The sequence below is a fragment of the Acomys minous genome (assembly GCF_964271855.1).
Source record: "Acomys minous genome assembly, chromosome: 1".
NCBI lineage: Eukaryota > Metazoa > Chordata > Mammalia > Rodentia > Muridae > Acomys > Acomys minous.
Genome location: NC_140483.1, coordinates 173,493,481 through 173,512,778, shown reverse-complemented (window position 1 = coordinate 173,512,778; position 19,298 = coordinate 173,493,481). Strand labels below are relative to the sequence as shown.

Below are 19,298 nucleotides of genomic sequence, written 5' to 3'. Positions count from 1 at the left end.
AGTATAAAAATAAAAATTACTCAAAATATAGGAGAGGAGACTTCTGTCTCCTCCACACACAGCAGGCTCCCCAATGGGAAGTACTTTACAAGGGCAGTTCTCTGAGGTGACAGCAGTCCACTCTCCTGCTCCATTCTGTCACACACCTGTTAGGACTGCTAGCTTTGCTAATCATAATGTCTGTATCAGTTCAAAAAATGAGTTTAATTAAAATAAAAATACTTGCTTTGCAACGGCAATCCTGGAACAAGAAGACAGGTTAGCAGGCAAAGGCACAACTTGAGGCTGACACTACAACTCATGGAGGAAGAGAGAATCAACGCCTACACAATTCCTCTAACGTCCATACTCACGCTACGGTACAAGCAGGCACATGAGTGCATACACGTACGCGCACACGCGCATGCGCACACACACACACATATATACACATACACTGATAATTAATCAATTAACTAATAAATAAAATCTGCTCTTAAAGGCAGGCTCCATGCCCAGCAGTAGATGGGCAACACGAAAAGACCACAATGGCATTTTTAGAGGTTTTGTTTTTAACCTGACTGGTCCTTTGCATATACATTAGTTTCCAGTATTGTATTTTTATAGGATTCCTGTGTGTGTACATGTGTGTCTCTGAATCTATGCGTCTTTCCTATAATTTTTCTTTAGCTTATTCTTTCCTGTATGTTTGCTTATTTTGTTCTATTCTACTTTGTTTTTATTGTTATTTTTAGATGGCCTGTTTTCTGATGAAAGAGAAAAAGAAAAGATGTGGGTTTTGGTAAGAGGGGAAATGGAGAGGATCTAAAAAGAGTTGGGGGGGACTAATCAGAATATACTCCATGAAAAAAATATGTTCAATAAAAAGAAAATTGGAAAAGTAAATAACAAAAAAATTTAAAACAAAGCAATCCTTTTGAGGGGACTTTGAGTTATTTCTAATAATCAAACAATAAGTGTTAAGGAAGAGACTGGGAGAGAGTATCACACGGCCGTCATTTACGAGCCAAGTCTACTCACCGAGTGCTTGAACTCAGTTAACTGCATTTGCAGATTCTGCAGTCGGTCCAGCTCCTTCCTCATTTCACTCCCGGTCCGTTTGTACTCCGTAACCTCTAGGCGCAGTGAGCGGCGCTCCACCTCAGCTGCGTGCAGCCTCTGGGTGAATCCAAGTATTTGCTTTTGTAACGATGCGGTACTTTTCTGTTGTTAAATAAGAATACATTTACAAACATCAGCTCCAAATTTACTAAATTTTACTAAATTAAATGTAACTCATACATTATACCAAAAAATTATACTAGCTATCTCTCTAACCCAAGTAGGTAACTTATTCAAGGGGCTTTTAAATTTTTTATTAAAAGTTTACATGAAACTAAATTATTCACAAACAGTTGATGTATACTATAAATAAGTCTGATACACACTCTAACACACAAATCCGAAAGTCACTATTAAATGAAAGAACACATACCATAATGGGCATATGGCTGCACAAACCATATTTCAGGGCGAGTGTGTTCACTTTGTGAAGTCCTCGGGCCAGCCTCTGAACCAGCGAATCTTTTTCTACATATGTTATACTCCGGCTGTTACGCAGAGGTATGCTTTGCATTGCCAAACTAATCTTATCCATTAGTTTTGCAAAAGAACTCTTGGCTGCACCTATGAGTAAATGTCCACAAATTCTGGAATTTGGATCTTCAAAGGAAAAGGGAGGGGGAAAAACAAAATATGAGTTGCTTCGTGTTAATTCCACAGTGTCACTGATCACAATAGAAACAATGTTCAGTTATGTAGTTCATTTACACTAATCAATCTGGAAAGTCTGTTCCCTATCAAGCACCAGCATGAAAAGCAGGGCCCTACCTACTGAACGGTACTCCTAAAGAAAACCTCGCGAACTTACAGTCTGCTCTGCACACGGAGCGGCACCATGCTAGAATGTCACCTTCCCTCTCTTTCTAGAAGTTCATATAATTTTGGTTTCTATTCATAATTATGACTGCTTATGACCTCGGTGCCAAAATACTTACAGTCTCAGGCAAGAAAATACTATTTGCTTTGTTAAGGACAATTAAAATTCTACAGCTACAATTACTTATTTTCCGAAGGGAGCTCAGTAATCACACTGCATCTAATGGACTTGAGGGTCCCTGTATATGCAACATAAGCCAACTACTACCAGATCATTAGGTCTGTAATTAATAATTATACATAATGTTGATAAATAAAATTGTTACCACTCTTCCAATGAATTGATATCCCAGATAATGATTAATAGGCTTATTTATGCCTTCACAAAGGTTCTGTATTTTATTTCCCTATTCTAAGCAGGTCTTAATCTGTCCTTGTTTATCCTGTGATGCTCTCCATGGGAAAGGACCAGCACTGAGAGAGACTCTTCAAATTGTACGTTCTACATTTTAAAAGTCTCTACTATTAGAGTTAACTTAAATCTTCTTTCTATCAGAAGCACAGTAAAATTTAGGCAATGTCATCAAATCAGGATGTGTTGTATTAATTGTAGAATTACATACAGTTCAAAGCAGAAGGACAATGCTGACTAAGGGGCAATCAATGGTTTCCTGCAGCATTAAGAGCTGCCTCACCATTGTTCTGCATTCTACCTCACACTCTGTATTCTAATATTTGAACTGTCTCCTATTTACTCTCTTCCTCAATGTATAAATGGAAGGACAAATTTTCTGATATGTAGCAGTCAAAATTTTAAAACCACATTTATTCCAAATTATGCATAAAATAAAAATTGCCAACTTGATAAAAGTATAGAGTTGTGCATATAAATTTTATTTTATTAGTTGTTAATGCATTGACTTCAGAGAATATAAGGTAATGCATTCTTTTTCTATATGACACTCATTATAAACATACTGTGGCAAAGATAAAGTCATACAGAGTTTAATTAAAATACACAATCCTTTTGTTAATAATGAGTCATTTAATAAGTAAAGAATGACAAAAATTTGCTAGCATAATTAGATGGCTTTCAATACATAATTTAGAACAGTTAAGTAAATAACTAACTGTCTACATTAAATAATTCATTGTTCAATGGAAGAACAGTAAAATTTGCTTTCCTCTTAACAGTCAATGTAACGCATCATTTCAATATCAAATATACATATTCTTTGTGTCTCCAGTTGCACTGTATTTTTTATTTTTCCTCTTTCATTTCCAACTGCCTTATCTTCATTATGCCAGGCTAGCATATATGTATATTTTTATATATTTGTTGAATTAATCACATTCCTTTTTACTTTCATAGCAACTGCAACAATACTGAATCACAATGCATCCAGAAATACCAAGAAAAAGTAATATTAATTTTCATTTATATCAAAAAATGCCTTTTAAGCAAATATAAGGTCTGTTTTTAAATTTTTAAGTAACATAAAGGTAATGATATTTTCAGTAAAAAAGAGCCTTAAGATAAAATTTCAACTGCAATTAAATTTTAATGCATATATTTTTAACTATTTCACTGAAATGTGTTTGGCAGACACTAACCTTTCATTAAAGAGAACATTAAATGACGATACAATTCCAGAAGGCCCTCCTCTGAATGGTTACGACGTTAAGAAAGACACATTCTAAGTGTGTGTGCTGAGCATGATGAATTAACACTGAGCACTAAGCACCTTATGCCTGAAGAAGCACTCTACAATACAGCTCAAGTTTACCATATGGAGGAGTGCAGGTTTACAAGAAAGGAGGCTAAGATCCTGTAGTGCCCGAGTGACAGAGAACAAGTCACTAGAAATCCTCTTTACTTTTCTCAACTATTTTAAAATTTACGTCTGTTAAAAACACTTTTTTCCTGCCAGGTGTGGTGGCGCATGCCTTTAATCCCAGCACTCGGGAGGCAGAGGCAGGCAGATCGCTGTGGGTTCGAGGCCAGACTGGTCTACAAAGGGAGTCCAAAACAGCCAAGGCTGTAACACAAAGAAACCCTGTCTCAAAAACCAAAATCAGAATAATAATAATAATAATAATAATAATAATAATAATAATAATAATAATAATAATATTTTTTATGTTAAGTACATTTGCTAGTCATTTTCCCAACTCAAATAATGTAACCTTTAGAAAGAAGAAGCGGGTCATAGGATACAGTTGCTTTCTCCAACAGAACAGCCACACGGTCACATCCAAAGTTAAAATCTTCAAAAGGAATTCCTCAGCCACTGACTGGCCTAGTACTTCTAACCCTGAAGGTGGCAGGACTCCCGAGGGGACGGGAGCCACTGCCGGAGCCCTGGAAGCACAGCAGCGTGATCTTTGTGATGACAAAGCACATGAGCAGCGTGCCCACGGGGCTGTGTGTAATAAAACTAGGAGCTGTTGGACGACACTACAGACATCTCCTACTGCCGAAGATCCAACCACTGTAGAGAAAACTAGAAGCCTACAGTGTGCTTTCTAATTAAAACCGAGCCTTCCAGCTCAGCTCAGAGAGTCCCCCTTTAGACAAAGGGTAATAGTGAATTAGCAATAAAACAGATAAAGACATCAATGATGAGTAACATTAATAATGTCAGTAATGATACTAATTTAACATTCTCTTTTCAATGTAGTCCAGGCTAACCTCGAACTCCCTATGTAGGCCAGGCTTGCCTCCTGCTTTCACTTCACAGCTGCTGGCACCACAGGCATATTCAGCCAAGCCTGGTTAAAGTCTTAGTTTTTTTTAATATATCACAATAACTTATTAACAGAAATAAAATTTCTTACTGTCTTGACCTTCCTAAATACAAAACTTCAGTCTTGACGTGAACACAGGCTTCTGAGTCTCGCCCTTTTTAGCTATGACTTCTACAAAGTTCACTAACGTATACAACAGGAAGCAAGCTGAGCAGCTGCTTACTAGCCACAGTGTATTTGAGTCACCTATCTTCAAGATAATTAAGATTTAATTAAGAGAATTAAATTAAGAGAAGATGTGTAATAAAATGTACTGAATTCTACCTGTGCTCATCTACCCTTGTGTATATTCAGAAGCCAAATCAAGGACATTTGTTTTATCTTTCAGTTTTTATTTTCGACCAGTTGTACCAAGAAGTTCAGCTACCTAAATTCTCTTCTCCCAGTGATTGATATTTCAGCCCTTCAGTGAAAGTAGCATCCTCCTCTGTTTGAGGTAAATGATCTCTTGCAGGCATACCATTTGGATATGCGGAAGAGGTCATTTATCTCAAGTGGACAACACCACCACTCAAGCAAAAGGGCTGCCACCTGTCCAGTAGTTACAGAGGCAATGCAAGAGCAGTGGTCTCTGCCCACTGCCTGTGGCTCATCACCAAAACTAGTGATGGTAGTGGCCAGGCTGTAGGTACTTCCTAAGAGTGTCTTCAAGTCCTCAGTATTAAACTTCCAGTCTCATGAAAAGGTAAAAGTAAATGTTAGTTCCACTCAAAGCATCTGTATTCAAGAAAGAGATAGAATAAGGGACATACGGAGAGCACTTCCGTATTCAGAAGGTCCATCTGTGCAAGTTACTTCTTCCTGTACGTCTCAGCTGAGAGCTCCTATTAGCCAATGTCTTAGGGTTACTACTACTGTGCTGAAACACCGTAACCAAAAGCAACCCCTGGAGGAAAAGGTTTATTTCGCTCACAGGTCCATGTAACCGTTCATCACCAAAAGCACTGCGGGCAGGAACTCACACAGGACAGGAGCCAGGAGGCAGGAGCTGACGCAGAGGCCATGCAGGGGGGCTTCCTGCTGGCTTGCTCCCCATTGCTTGCTCAGCCTGCTTTCTTATAGAACCCAGGACCAACAGACCAAGACTTGCACCTCCCACAATGGGCTGGGCCCTCCCCTACCAATCACTTACTAAGAAAATGCCCTACAGGCTTGCCTGCAGCCTAATCTTATGGAGGCATTTTCTTAATTAAGGCTCCTTCCTCTTAGATGACTTTAACGTGTGTCAAGCTGACATAAAGCTATCCAGCACAGCCAGCGTTTACACATGAGAATGTTAAGGCTGAAAAGGGACAGAGTTACACAAATAGCACACAACAGCACACACCCAAACGCCCACTCTTAGTCAATGCTTAACCATGATCAAGAGTACATTCCCTCTCCAAGAAGACAGCTTATGTATCATGCAGAATTTATACTAAATGCCTAACTTTTAAAAATAATCACTTGTTGAATTTTCTTTAACCCAAGAATAAATACAACAAGCAATACATTTATTTAATACTCTAAGATGCACTGTTTGATGTTGACATTTATGACCACAGATATCCTGTGGACAGAAATAAGTCACAGTGATGCTATCAAATATCCTGATATTTAAAGTTGTTTAAATTTTCAGCAAGAGGAGCAGCTGGGGATGTAGCTCAATGGCTTACCTCACACGCACACGACCCTAGGTTTGATTTCAGCACTGGGGGGAAAAGAGGAGGAGGAAGAAAAGATAGGAAGTATGGAGAATCTGAAAGAACGCATAACTATAGCACTAACGTGAATATTCTTGAGAGGTTTTAGCAATCTCCTTTCTGTCTTTCAGTGTCTCTGTTCTTCACACTTCACATTAACAGATAACATGACTGTGACTCACGAGGAGTGACTGCTTTGACTTCTGTCAGCTTCGTCCTTCCTGCAACATATGGCGGCTTCACACCGTAGCCTGATGCTTTCATGAGTGAGTGGTCACACATAGGCTGAGAGGTGGTTCAGTCTGTTTTCATTGTTTAAACTACCTTAGTGCTATGAGCACACATGCTCAGTTTTATATAGATATGTGTTGTCACCTCTATTAAAGAAATAGTAGTGGAATTGCTAGCTCATAATATAGTTCAGTGCTAAGATTTTAAGGAACAATAAAACTCTGTTCCAAAACAGTTGGTCATTGTTATTCTTTCCAACATTATATGAATGCTTTCATATATTATCTTTCTCTCTTCCCTTCCTGGACAAACACAATCCTGAGATTACAGGCCCGCAGCACCAGGCAAGACTACATAAATTTAAATAATTTATTCAACGCCACACAGCTAGTATCAGAATTCCCACTTACATATAAAATGCTGCCTCTCTTATGGTAAGCTCCACCACTTTTAGAATATATAATTAATGATCTGTATCTTTTTTTAATGATCTGTACCTTAAGTGTACTAAGATATATGAGTGTCTTTTCATTAATGTTGTTTACACTATTTTCATGGTAACCTTGGTGGAGAGGGAAAACTACAATTTAGTCCTACTATAGGCAAAGTATTATATAAGATGTTCCACAGCATTATTTCAGTAATTTTTTATTTATTTATTTTATTTTTACCTATGTGTCTGGGTGTTTCCACATGTGAATGTGTGCACATGAGTGTAGGTGCCTGTAGAGACCAAAAAGGACATCGAATCCCCTGAACTAGAATTGTGAGCTGCCTGACATGGATGCTGAAAACTAAACACAGAGCAGGTTCCAGGTTGGATTCCCAGAGCCACCATGGGTACCACAACTGTCTACAACCACAGACCTAGGGGATTGGGTGCCCTCTTATGACATCCACAGGCACTACACACACATAATGCTCAGATTACACACAGGCAAAACACCCATACATATAAAAGAAAATTTAAAATACAAAATTTTAAATAAGTATATGTATTCCATTATAAACATGACTATATTAGCTGTCAACATGTTAATTAAATTTATTTGCCTTTAACTGTCTGAAAATGTCTCCTTTTTCTAGTGAAAATCTGATGTTTCTATTTGAACACACAAAATGAAAATGCATAAAGAATATATTAATCCCTCATTATGTTTGGTGAAATTCTTCCATTATTCTGCATTAGTTTTCCTATTGCTGTAACTAAAATGCCTGACAGAAACAACTAAAGGTTGCCAGACATGTGATTACATCACAGCAAATAGGGCCAGGTGAAACAAAGCTGCTCATGCAGTTCAAGCCAGGAAACAATATACACTACAAGTCCAATTATACTTTTTACTAGACTATAATATACAACTTTAAATTTTGAATGGAAACACAGAAGACAGAGAATAGTCTGAAGAGAGAAGGCAATACTGGAGACAACCCAGTACGTAATCCTAAATCCACCACAGAGATCTGATGACAAAACAGCCTGGTGCTAACATCAAGACAGATGTGCATACAGATCCCATGAACAGAAGACCCAGGCAGGCCCCACGTAGGCTCAACTACCTAATCTTTTTACAATGTTTCAAAAACATACACTGGAGAGAAAACAGCCTCTTCAACCAATGGTACTGGGTAAAGTGAATTTCCACCTGTCAAAAAACAAAACTAGGTGCATGTCTTTCACCATGCACAAAAAATAACTCACAATGGATCAAAGACATTAATGTAAGACCTGAAGTTCAGAAGCTAGAAGAGGGAAATATTGGTAAAACACTTCAAGATATAAACAAAAGGAAGGGTTTTCTGAAAAATATTCCAGTAGCAAAAGAAATAATTTTAAGAATTGACAAGCAGGATTACTTGTAAATAAAAAGCTACTGCTCTCAAAGAATTCAGTTACCAAACAAGATAGCTCATAGAATTGGATAAGGTCTTTGTCTATTATAAACCAATAGTGAGTTAATATCTAGAATGTATAAGAGCTGTGAAATTAAACACCAAAAAAATAATCAACAAATGCATTGATGATCTGAATAGTTATGTCTCATACGCAGAAATACAAATGGCCAGTAAGTGCTGTAAAAAGTATTCACTGTCTTTAGCCATCAGGGCACTGTAAATTAAAACCAATTTGAGGTTCCACCTACCCAGGGCACAATGCCTGTCTCTAAGAAAGCAATGACAACAAGTCCTGGAGAGGACATGGGGAAAGAGGAGCCCTTACATGTTTCTGGGGCTAGAAATGGAGTCGGTCACTCTGGCATTCAGTGTGAACTACTGAGTGAGCCAGCTACACCACAGAGATGCTTGCACATTGTGCGTGCTCTTGCTGCACTATTCACCACAGCTAGGGAATTAAACAACCCATGAACAGAAAGGAAAGTGTTCAACACACAAGAGAACAGAATTGCTTTTAACAGCAAACAAAATGAAATCATGGGTTTTTTTACAGAAAATATAAAAAAATACTACTATGATTTTTTTCCCCTCATATACAGATTTGATGGGATGAGGAGGATCAGCAAAAATGAGTACTGGAAGGATTAGTGAATACAGTAAGAGAAGAAAATAATAACAACTCGTAATTATATATACACATAAAATTACCATAATAAAACCCACAGAATAACTTTTTTAAATTAATTGTAAAATAATATGGCACATCTATTTATTACACTAAATCATGTTCTTTCAAAAATCAACATTTTTGCTTAGAACCTATAAAATCAAAATTCTTAATTTTGTTTGAACTAGCCTGAAGGAATCAAATTACTTTATATTTATCTAAAATTATATATAATATATAAGTATTATTATATTTAATTTATTTTATCTTAATTTATTTTTTCTAAATAATTAAAATAAATCTTATTTCTACTTCAAACCCAGCATGTTAATATTCTGCTAATACATTAAGTATGCCCACAGCTTACCAACATCAATGGAAACACCTAAAAATAATCTGAATCATAAGCTTCCTAGCAGAGGAGCATAGGTTTAGATAACTGAAATTTTAATGAAATAATTCTCATTTACGTTGACCTCTCTTTAAATTTTAAGTTATAGCTTACATTATCACTTCCTAGGTGCTTATACTGCACTGAGCATGAAAGTCTTATCAGGGTTACACCACCCTTACTGCCACTGCGTCATAATGACTGTGCAGCTCACTTATCAGCATTCAACCTGCTGTCATTACATCTTCACACACACACACACACACACACACACACACACACACACGCACACACGCGCACACATATGCACACACACGCACACATGCGCACGCACACACGTACACACACACACATGCGCACTCACGCGCACACACGCATACACACATGCACACACCCACGCACACACAAATACACAACCTGAGTCAGGAAAAACAAACACATGTTAGACCTTGGCAAGTCACTGCTTGCAGGAAATTTCATACATGGTAGAAAGGGATAGACTACCCAAGTTAACTCTACCCAAGACAAATTTTTAAAATGAATATATCACCAATTAAGACACGGAATTTTCCACTAGCTCAGCTATTATTGCTCAAGCTTCTGAAACTCATGGCCAGAAAAGAAAAGAAAAAAAAAGTAACAGTGTCTCCATTACTTTAAAAAGAAAAATACTTTGCATTGGTGGGATGGCTCAGGGGTTAGAAGCACTGGCTGCTCTTTCCAAGGACCCTGGATCCATTCCCAGCACTCACACGGTGGCTCACAGCGGTCTATAAATCCAGTTCCAGAGGATCCAATACCATGTTGTGGCCCCTGCTGACACACAGATATATACATGGAGGCAAAAAAAAAATTCACCCACATTTTAAAATCCCATCATTTTAAAAGTTAAAATTTTTAAAAATTAAAAAAGAGAGAATTAACGGTATGCTCTTTATAGGAAAAACAAATGACAAAGAAGGATGAATGGGGTAGATACATTTGCCCAAAAAAAGCATTTAATTTCCTTTATAAATAAAAACAGAGTTTGACATCAAAATTGACGTTCATGGACTGTATCATTAAATATAGACTTCACAATCTGTCTGTGGCTAAATAAAAAAAACAGATGTATTTTCCGGCAAGATAATTGATTAGAATCTGTACTATAGGAATTTCTGGGTATTTGTTTTTAAGCATATCTTACCTGTTTTACTAATGACTTCTTGCAGCTCAGTCATAGAACTGACCACCGCAGCAAGAAGGTCAGAACTGGTAAACCAAGTAAGCGCTTGCACATAGCGCAACTGTTCCCTTTGATATTCTGTAGAGACATAAGTGCCCATTATGAAATGCTACAAGATATTTAAATCCACTTACATTTCACAGTAGTTTTCAGCTACTTCAGTAAATCAGACTTTGTATGCCTAGTGTTCCCTAGTACAGAAAATCTAGTTATATCTGATTGGCCTAACATTAAATAACCAGCATCAAAAAGACAAATATTTCCTTTAGTTTGGGTTTTATTACAATGCCCTGGCTCTTAGCAGTTACGTCACTTAAAGCTGCAGTGGCAGAGCACTTGCTTGGTGCCAGTTTAGCCTCAGGGTTGATCCCCAGGCATGAATTTTAAAAAGTTAACAACTAAATTTATAGTATTCTCAAAAATAGTAAAACATTCAAAAAAAGCTGTCAGCTGGAAATTTTAACACTTATCATTTTATTCTGATTTTATATTGAAAGTGTGGATAACTTATTCTGATAATTTTTAAGTCTGTTTAGGATTACCACAATTGAAAAACTGATATATAAACTCTCCACTATACTGTAAAAAATATTCAGATGCAATAATGTTAGACAATACTGAAATTATACATATTGTTTCTTAATATCAGTTTACAAAAATAAAGGCTAATTTATATAAAATAAACATTTATATATTGTACTATATTACATGATTTGACATACCACATAATCTTTGAAGGTTCTGTATAATAGCCAAATACACACACACACACACACACACACACACACACACACACACACTGCATTTCACTTACACATAACTTAGATTTTTAAAGGCACAAATTATCTTACTTGGGAATTTGCTCTTGTCTTTGGGCTCCCCTGTACACACTAGCATGCCTATGCCTTCTTTACAACTTTCCATCCAGGTAAAAAGAGAAGCACAGGATTGGCCTAAAATCTTGAGTCTGTTTACTGCCAAAATTGCAATAGCACCTTTCCGGAATACACGGATCAGTCCTTTGAATGTCTTTTTCTTCATTTTGGCTTCTTCTTGTTTCTTTTCATCTACTGCTGACAATGCCTGGGCTAGGGTTCTGATTTCCAGTTTGAACAGTTCTAAGCTGCTGACTTGCTCCTGGAGAAAGTCTCTCTGTGTGGATAAGGCGCACGACCTGCTATAGAGGGGATACAATGCCCCAGCCATCAGTGCACAGGCTGCCAGCAAGCACGTCTGCTCCCTCTGAGTCTTGGACAACGCGTTTTTGAAATGTGAATTCTCAAGTACCAGTTGTTCATGTGAGTTCTCAATGCGGTTCAATTTTTCCATGTTCTTTTCTGCAATTTCTTGAAATTTCTATAAAAGAAGTCAAATGATATATAATCATGAAACAAAGAAGCGTTTTACTATTTTTTTTGTTAATACAAAGAAATATAGTTTTGCTGAAACTACTAGTTTCCCTTCAAAAGATCTGTTATAAAATACCCAGATGGACAAGCGAGGGTCAGAAGGCTTACAGGTGAATGTGTACACTGACGTGAGGAAGCGCTGTCACAGAAGCTTTACATAAACTGTAGCACATAAATGTGAGAGTATTAGTCGGGCATAGTGGCGCACTTCTGTAACCCCAGCCCTCAGGAAGCAGAAGCAGGTGGATCTCTGTGAGTTCAAGGCCAGCCTGGTCTAGAAAGCAAGTCCAAGACAGCCAGGAATACAAGAGAAACCCTGTCTTGAAAAGCCAAAATAAATTAAAAATAAGAAATAAATAAATGTGAGAATGTTTCATGAATTCCCTGTGTACTTGCATACAAATATACATATGTACAAAGGGAAAGGTGGGGCTGGAGAGATGGCTTAGTGGTTAAGAGCACTGACTGCTCTTCCAGAGGACCCGGGATCAAATGCCAGCACCACATGGCAGCTCACAACCATCTGTAACTCCAGGACCCGACACCCTCACGCAGACTTACATGCAGGCAAAACACCAATGCCCATAAAATAAAAACAACTTTTTTAAAAGAAAGGTAAATGGACTTTCTGGGCCTAATTTTTCCTTTCCATACCTCAATAATTGCCCTTTTCCTCTTAAATAGAAACTACACTGAGAACTGGGGCTTTTATGGTAAAAAGATATTACCATTGCCAAAATAAACAGAGTTAAGTGAGTGGCACAGGAAACAGCTGGCTGCCGTTTCTGACTGAGAACCTGCAGCAGAGTGTAACGTCTTGTCTCAGCTTCTAACTTCTGAGGCAGAGCAGCACACAGCAGCTCCAGAGCAGGAGGAACGGACGGTGGTGAGCTGGGCCTTTGCAGCTCTCTAATCCGTTTCCCCTTATTAACATTCTTAGAATTCAAATTTTAACTTGAAACCAAAAATAGACATTAACAGGAAAAATTACGTTTTTGCAACCAGAAAGAAACTGGCTATCTATGAACTCTTATATACAATCATTGTGGTTTGTGGACATGAAGGAGAAATGGTTTTTAACTCGCAGATTCCACTTTATTATTATAGATTACACTAAGTTTAATATGCTATGAAAACAGATGTCAATCTTTACTATGATACAGTGCTACAGTAGATATATGCCCAATTGTCAGAGCACCAAAGAGCACTTGACAAAATGATGCTGACAAGCTTTTGTTAAGCTATGACAATTAAAAGAGAGGGGGAAGTGAGACAGGCAAGAGAAAAATATTTAAACCTACACCACTAATAAGGAGGCGAGATAATAGTGACCCTTTAATAATTTAATCTAACCTTGCAAACACCATGATTTAACAGCTGCAGTTAGATTTTTATTTTCAAAGTGAACCATCATGACACAGCCATGAATCTCTTTGTCTTGAAAAGTCAACGAAGGGAGCTCAATTCTCGTATGATAGTCATTTAGAAACAGAAATATTACCCTCAGTATCAGCGTGGCAACGTCAAGTTCTGTCTTCATAATGAGAATCCTTCAGGGACATTAAAGGAACTATTTCTCTTTGTACTACTGGTTTAAACTGCACTGTGTGAAAAATTTAAAGTTGATCTTTGGAAGATGCATATGATGTCTTATTCAAGCGTTGCCCAGTGAGCACCCAGAAGAACAAAAGGCGCTTCTAAGATTCACATTGGCAGGAGCACCTCAAAAGACATCGCCATCTAAGGCCAGCCACACAAACGCCTGGCCACAGTGCAAGAAGTGGTGCCAAAGGCTAGCTTGGGCAGTGCTGGTGGGCAACAGCAGAGTAATTTCAAGCCAGCAGACATGACAACTGAGGAAAATAAATCCTAGGAGTCTCCCAAGGACAGAGAGTAGAACACCACACGCAGAGGCACAGTCAAGCAGATAAAGGAAAAAAAGGAAGTATAAAAGAAGTCGCTGTGTAAAGAATTTAATTTATTGTATGCTTTCCTTTCAGTAAGAACGTAAAGAAGTAAGGAAAAACTGAATTTTAGAAATGGATTTCCTAATGAATGTAACTGGAAATAGTATATTAAGTGAGGTAACCCAAGCCCAGAAAGACCAACACTACATTAAACTTTCTCACAGGTAGATCCTAAGTTAGGATTTTTAGATTTGAGTGTTTCCGCTGCTAGTGGACACAGAGGACAGGGAGCTAGGAGCAGGGCTGGTAAGGGGGAGGAGAGAGTAGAAGTCATGTGATACAGGGGTACAGATAACCAATACTACAGGCAGAATGACTTAAGCAGGGATGGGGTTAAGGGGCAGGAGAGCAGAGAGCATAGAGGGGTTGGCAAAAACTGAGGATGCTCAAAAAGGCTATGTGAAACCCTACAGCTTATAAGCTCACTTTTAGAACTTTAAAGGGAGCACCCTGCATACACGGACAGTGCTGCTTCCAACAGCCATGGTGCCAGATGTGGGCTACCTCCTGATGAGGGAGGAAGACTCCAAAGATCCCTCAAAGAATACTCGCCATTTCCTTTGCTCTGCATTGCCTACCACAAATAGCAACCCTGTTACTGGAGATGCCACACACTTGGGTTGCAGAGCATCAGAAACTCATACTGGAACGGAAATGGAGTCTCCTCCCTACTGGATAGCTTTCATAGCACCAGAAGGTGCTATGCAGGCTGCCAGGAAAGAAATGTCATCAATGAACCCATCTGTGAACCCTATAAATGGTGATACTCAACCGCTTGCGTAAGATATAGCTACAGGTTCAATAGTTACATGACTGCTGTGGGGGTAACCAAGCACCTTCTGCTCAGAATTGAGGACCCAGTCCACAGAAGGGAATCAATCCATGCCCCTTACTACAAATCTAGTCAAAAGCCCATGGCTGGAAGGTCACAGTCCCTGGGAAGGGTGCTGTGGGGTCTGGTGGGGGGAGGGGGAAGTAACAGCTACTACTGTTGTTTTGCTGGATGGACATGGTGTCAAACTGCCTTCCAAATGTGTTTGTGTTTATATTTATACCCATAGCTTCACGCTGCTCTCAGTCTTAGTTAAGGAATATTCTGTTTGCTGTGGATAACCTTCAATGCAGAAACTCATAACAGATGAAAGGTGTTGAGAAAAGGTGACTAAGTGTTCATCCCTAAACAAGACATGTGTATCACTCCCCCTCCAAAGCTCAAGAAACATTACAGAAAAGGGAGTAGTAAAAAAATGGAAGGACCAGAAGATGTGGAAGAATTCTGTGAAACGCTGTCTCATGGCTATTGCACTCATAGACTCATAGGAACTGTGGTTACCACAGAAGAACTGCACAAGGTCAAAATTTCATCATCAACAGGGGAGTGGCTCAGGAGGTCCCACCATACCCGAGAAGCTATTGGCAGCTAATGGTTGCTGATGGTATCTTTAGTAATATAGCTACTGGTAAGTTGCTCCAGTAAATAACCTCCCCACCCATGCTCTACAAGCAACCTCAATCTAAACTTAGAAAGACACAAGAAAAAAAAAAAAGAAAGAGAGGAAGGAAGGAGGGAAGGAAAGGAGGAAGAAGCAGAAGGAAGGAGAGGAAAGTAGTTTGGCAAGGGAGGGAGGGAGGGAATGAAATAGGGCACTAGGGAGAGAAAACAACCAAACATGTTATAAAAATGTATAAAATCATCAAACAATGAAATAATTAAACTTTAAAAGTGTTCCAACACTAGAAGGGAAGAAAGAAATAATTTCCCTCCTCCTGTACCACATACCAGTTGTTTTTATTTGCTCTAAATCTTCTAAGGCCTGGTCCAGCCATGCCTGTGGTAGAAACAGTAAGACATGAAGGGATGAGGAAATAAAGATAGCACGTCTTGCCTCCAAATACATCTCCGCTCAGGCAGTGTAACCCTGCGGTGTGACTGAGCTATGTCTGAGGCTCCACACAGATAGCATTAGCAAAGCAAGCGCTGCCCAGGAGTAAAGGCTGTTTAAAACACCCAATAGCATCTGAGCAGCAACGCCTACAGGAACTGCGTCCATGCCTGTACCTTCACACAGGAAGCAATCTCTAAGAAAAGAAAGAGCGACACTCAGGGTACAGCTAGACGAATCAGAAAAGTACGCATTTGGAAAAACCAGAGCTAGAAAGCAAGACACCATGCACTGAGGACGTACAGATAATTCAAAATGCCTAGAGTAAAGGGAATGGTGGAAATCCGAGCATTAAAGAACATGATGTTGAGGCTCTTGTGTGGACGTTAAGGAATATAACTCCATCAGGGAAGTTGTAAGAAGACATAAAGTCCCAGAATATTACTACACACAATAAGTGAACATGAGCATCAGAAATGTTAATAAAAACTGCTAAGTCACAATAGAGTCCCAAGGAATGTGCTTAGAAAGAAAAGCAAGTCCTGAAGGTTAATTCTAGACTCTTAGCAAAAGGCAGGCCTACCTGTTCAAGGAGAAGCAGGAGGGGAAAGAAACCATAGAAGGTGTGTGAGGATACACAAGGCTGACCAGTAACCGTCACACAAGTAGAAATAAAGTGAGCCCTGTGTCTCAGGCTATTAATGTGTCTCCAGCAAAAAAAAAAAAAAAAAAAAAAAAGTTAAAAGATGTTATTTGCTAATTTTATTACTTATTTCAAATATATAAAACTGTTAATTGCCACTGGCATAAAACAATTAGACTGTTGGAGAGCTAAATGTGAGGCAGGCTCACTAAAGAAAATATTCAGGGGGATGTACAAGAATAAAATATAATGGCATACATGTGTATAAGAAAATGCTGCCTGCATGGTGGTGCACATCTCTTATCCCAGCAGAAGCAGAGGCAGGCGGATCTCTGAGTCCAGGACCAGCTTGGTCACAGAGTGAGTTCCAGGACAGCAAGGGCTATACAGACAAACCCTGACTTGAAACCAATCAAAACAACAGAAAAAAGAAAAAAAAAGAAAATGAAACTTTGAGTGCTAGCAAAACACCTAAAAAGTAAAAAGAAATAAAAACAAACAACAACAAAGACACCTTAGTTCGTCTCAGCAGATGACAACTCTCCAACTCCTGCACAGCATACAACTGCGCATCTGAGATAAGTTCATTTCATAAATAATGAAACTAACCAAGTCCTTCGGCTGAGTTCACCTCTGCTCAGCCTTCGCATCTGAAGGATCCGCCTTTCCCCTCAAGTCACAACAAGCCTTCCCCTGTGAAGCTGTCCGGAGCTAATGATTATGGAGAGCTTGGTCCGATCCCTACATTAACCTGACTGCGCCCCGCCACTGTTTCAAATGCTCTCGGGCTCCCACCCATCTCCCCCGACACCATCGGAGCATCTTCCCAGCCCCCTCAGCTGCCAGGCCTGACAGGCTTTACTATCGTTCCTATTCACGGCGGTCCAGACTTTGTCTGAACTTAACGACCACTTAGACATTTAATCGTCACGCTGTTACCTACTGATTCCACACGTCTGCAGCTACTCTGTCCTGAACGCGTTGGACTGCTTGTTCCTTGAAGACAAGCACTAGTTTCTATGCAGTCTGTCACTGCGCTCTATCCCCTGGAGGTGTCAAGCAAACACTGAATGGATTAAGTAACTCTTTATGAAAAGCATCCCTGGGCTTAGTATAGTGTTTTGTCCAGAACAGCAACTGAATAAAAACCTAATTGATGAAAAAGAGATTTACAATGTAAAGAACAAGGAAGGAAAAATCTAATAAAACAAAGTAATTTCCACATATATTTTAGAACTTACAAGTAAAAATTCTGTTTTAAATCGATTCTGACTTTCCACGGAGACTCGAGAGATATACATTATTTACTGTGAAGTTCTCTTGAAGAACAAAGCCTGTTTGATGGTCAGGCTAGAATCAGCTGTAGAGCAAATCTGCCCTTAAAAAAGCCCAATGTTCTCCACCCAAGGATATTAAAGGCCAATATTTTAAAAACAAACATAGCGCACATCAATTTAATATGGGGCAAAAGCATTCCTCATACTGAAATAACCTTCCCTACCTTAGGATGTTTAATTTAAAAACAATAATAATCTTTTCAAATTTTTCCAAAAACATCTCTTATCCTGAACTTTTAACAACTCAAAATACAGAATGTATATCTTTTACACAAATTTCTTGAGCATAACAAAGCGATTATGTAATTTGACTACTTTTCCTTTTCTCACTGACAAATTCAAAAGTCCACCCAAAATCTGGCAAAAGGACACCCTCTTCCCTGTGGAAGGAGGCAATGCTTCCTGAAGCGCAGGCTTCCAGGGCTCACTGCTTAGCATGGAGAATGCCACAAGCTCGGAACCGGTGGGCCCGAAACCCAGGAAACTCACTGTTCTTAATCATGTTATGCTGTTCACTGTGACAGTGCAAGGCACAAACTGGTTTCCGATACCAGGGACTGCAGGCAGAGTATCTCGTGTAAGTTACTTATCTTGCCATTTATGCAATGCCAGTATTGAAAAAGAACAACACAAATATGTGGTATAAATACATGTCTTTTAAAACAAAGTATTTTGTGGACACTGGATCTCTCATACACGGGTGATGGGGATGAAATGGTACAGTCACTTTCAATGGCAGTTTGGCAGTTACTCAACAAGCTAAACAGAATCAGCACAGGATTTAGTGCTTGCATTATCTAAGGTACACACTATATGTGTGTGATCACATACACGAACCCTCACATCCCATTAGGATTATTTACTTAGAAATGCTATCATGTCACACACATATGCCACAAAATGAAATATGCCTAAGTTTATGCTTTTAGTCTAATGCAATACAAATTATAAAATTCCCTTTAGCTCAACCAGACCCTCCTGGGACAGGGGAGAGGGGTCACAGTCATTCATTCTCCTTGTCATTAGACAAGAGTAAATGTACTGATACAAAAAGATACGTGTGTTGTTAACTGTTAAAGGAAGGCTTTTCAGAAAGGTAGCAGTGCTGCCTCTCAATTCTAACACGCTCCGTTGCTCTTCCCCTCTCAGACCCTGGAAATGGTTGTGGCTCAGCCCCTCTCCTCTGTGAAGAGGAGGCTGCTCTCCTTCTCAACTCTGGCCTCCTCTTACAGACTCACAGCA

At 38.9% G+C, this 19,298-nt stretch overlaps 1 protein-coding gene across 7 annotated transcripts in view; it reads right to left on the bottom strand.

The window, feature by feature from the left end:
* Positions 1-19,298, bottom strand: part of CCDC171 (coiled-coil domain containing 171) — a 304,004-nt gene that overhangs the window by 169,460 nt on the left and 115,246 nt on the right. For all 7 annotated transcript variants that reach the window (XM_084777633.1, XM_084777635.1, XM_084777632.1 and 4 more), the window contains 4 exons: positions 11,669-12,173; positions 10,779-10,895; positions 1,475-1,701; positions 1,021-1,203 (listed from right to left, as the gene is read on the bottom strand). In XM_084777633.1, coding sequence (XP_084633759.1) covers positions 1,021-1,203; positions 1,475-1,701; positions 10,779-10,895; positions 11,669-12,173 — 1,032 coding nt within the window. The remainder of the gene's footprint in view (positions 1-1,020; positions 1,204-1,474; positions 1,702-10,778; positions 10,896-11,668; positions 12,174-19,298) is intronic.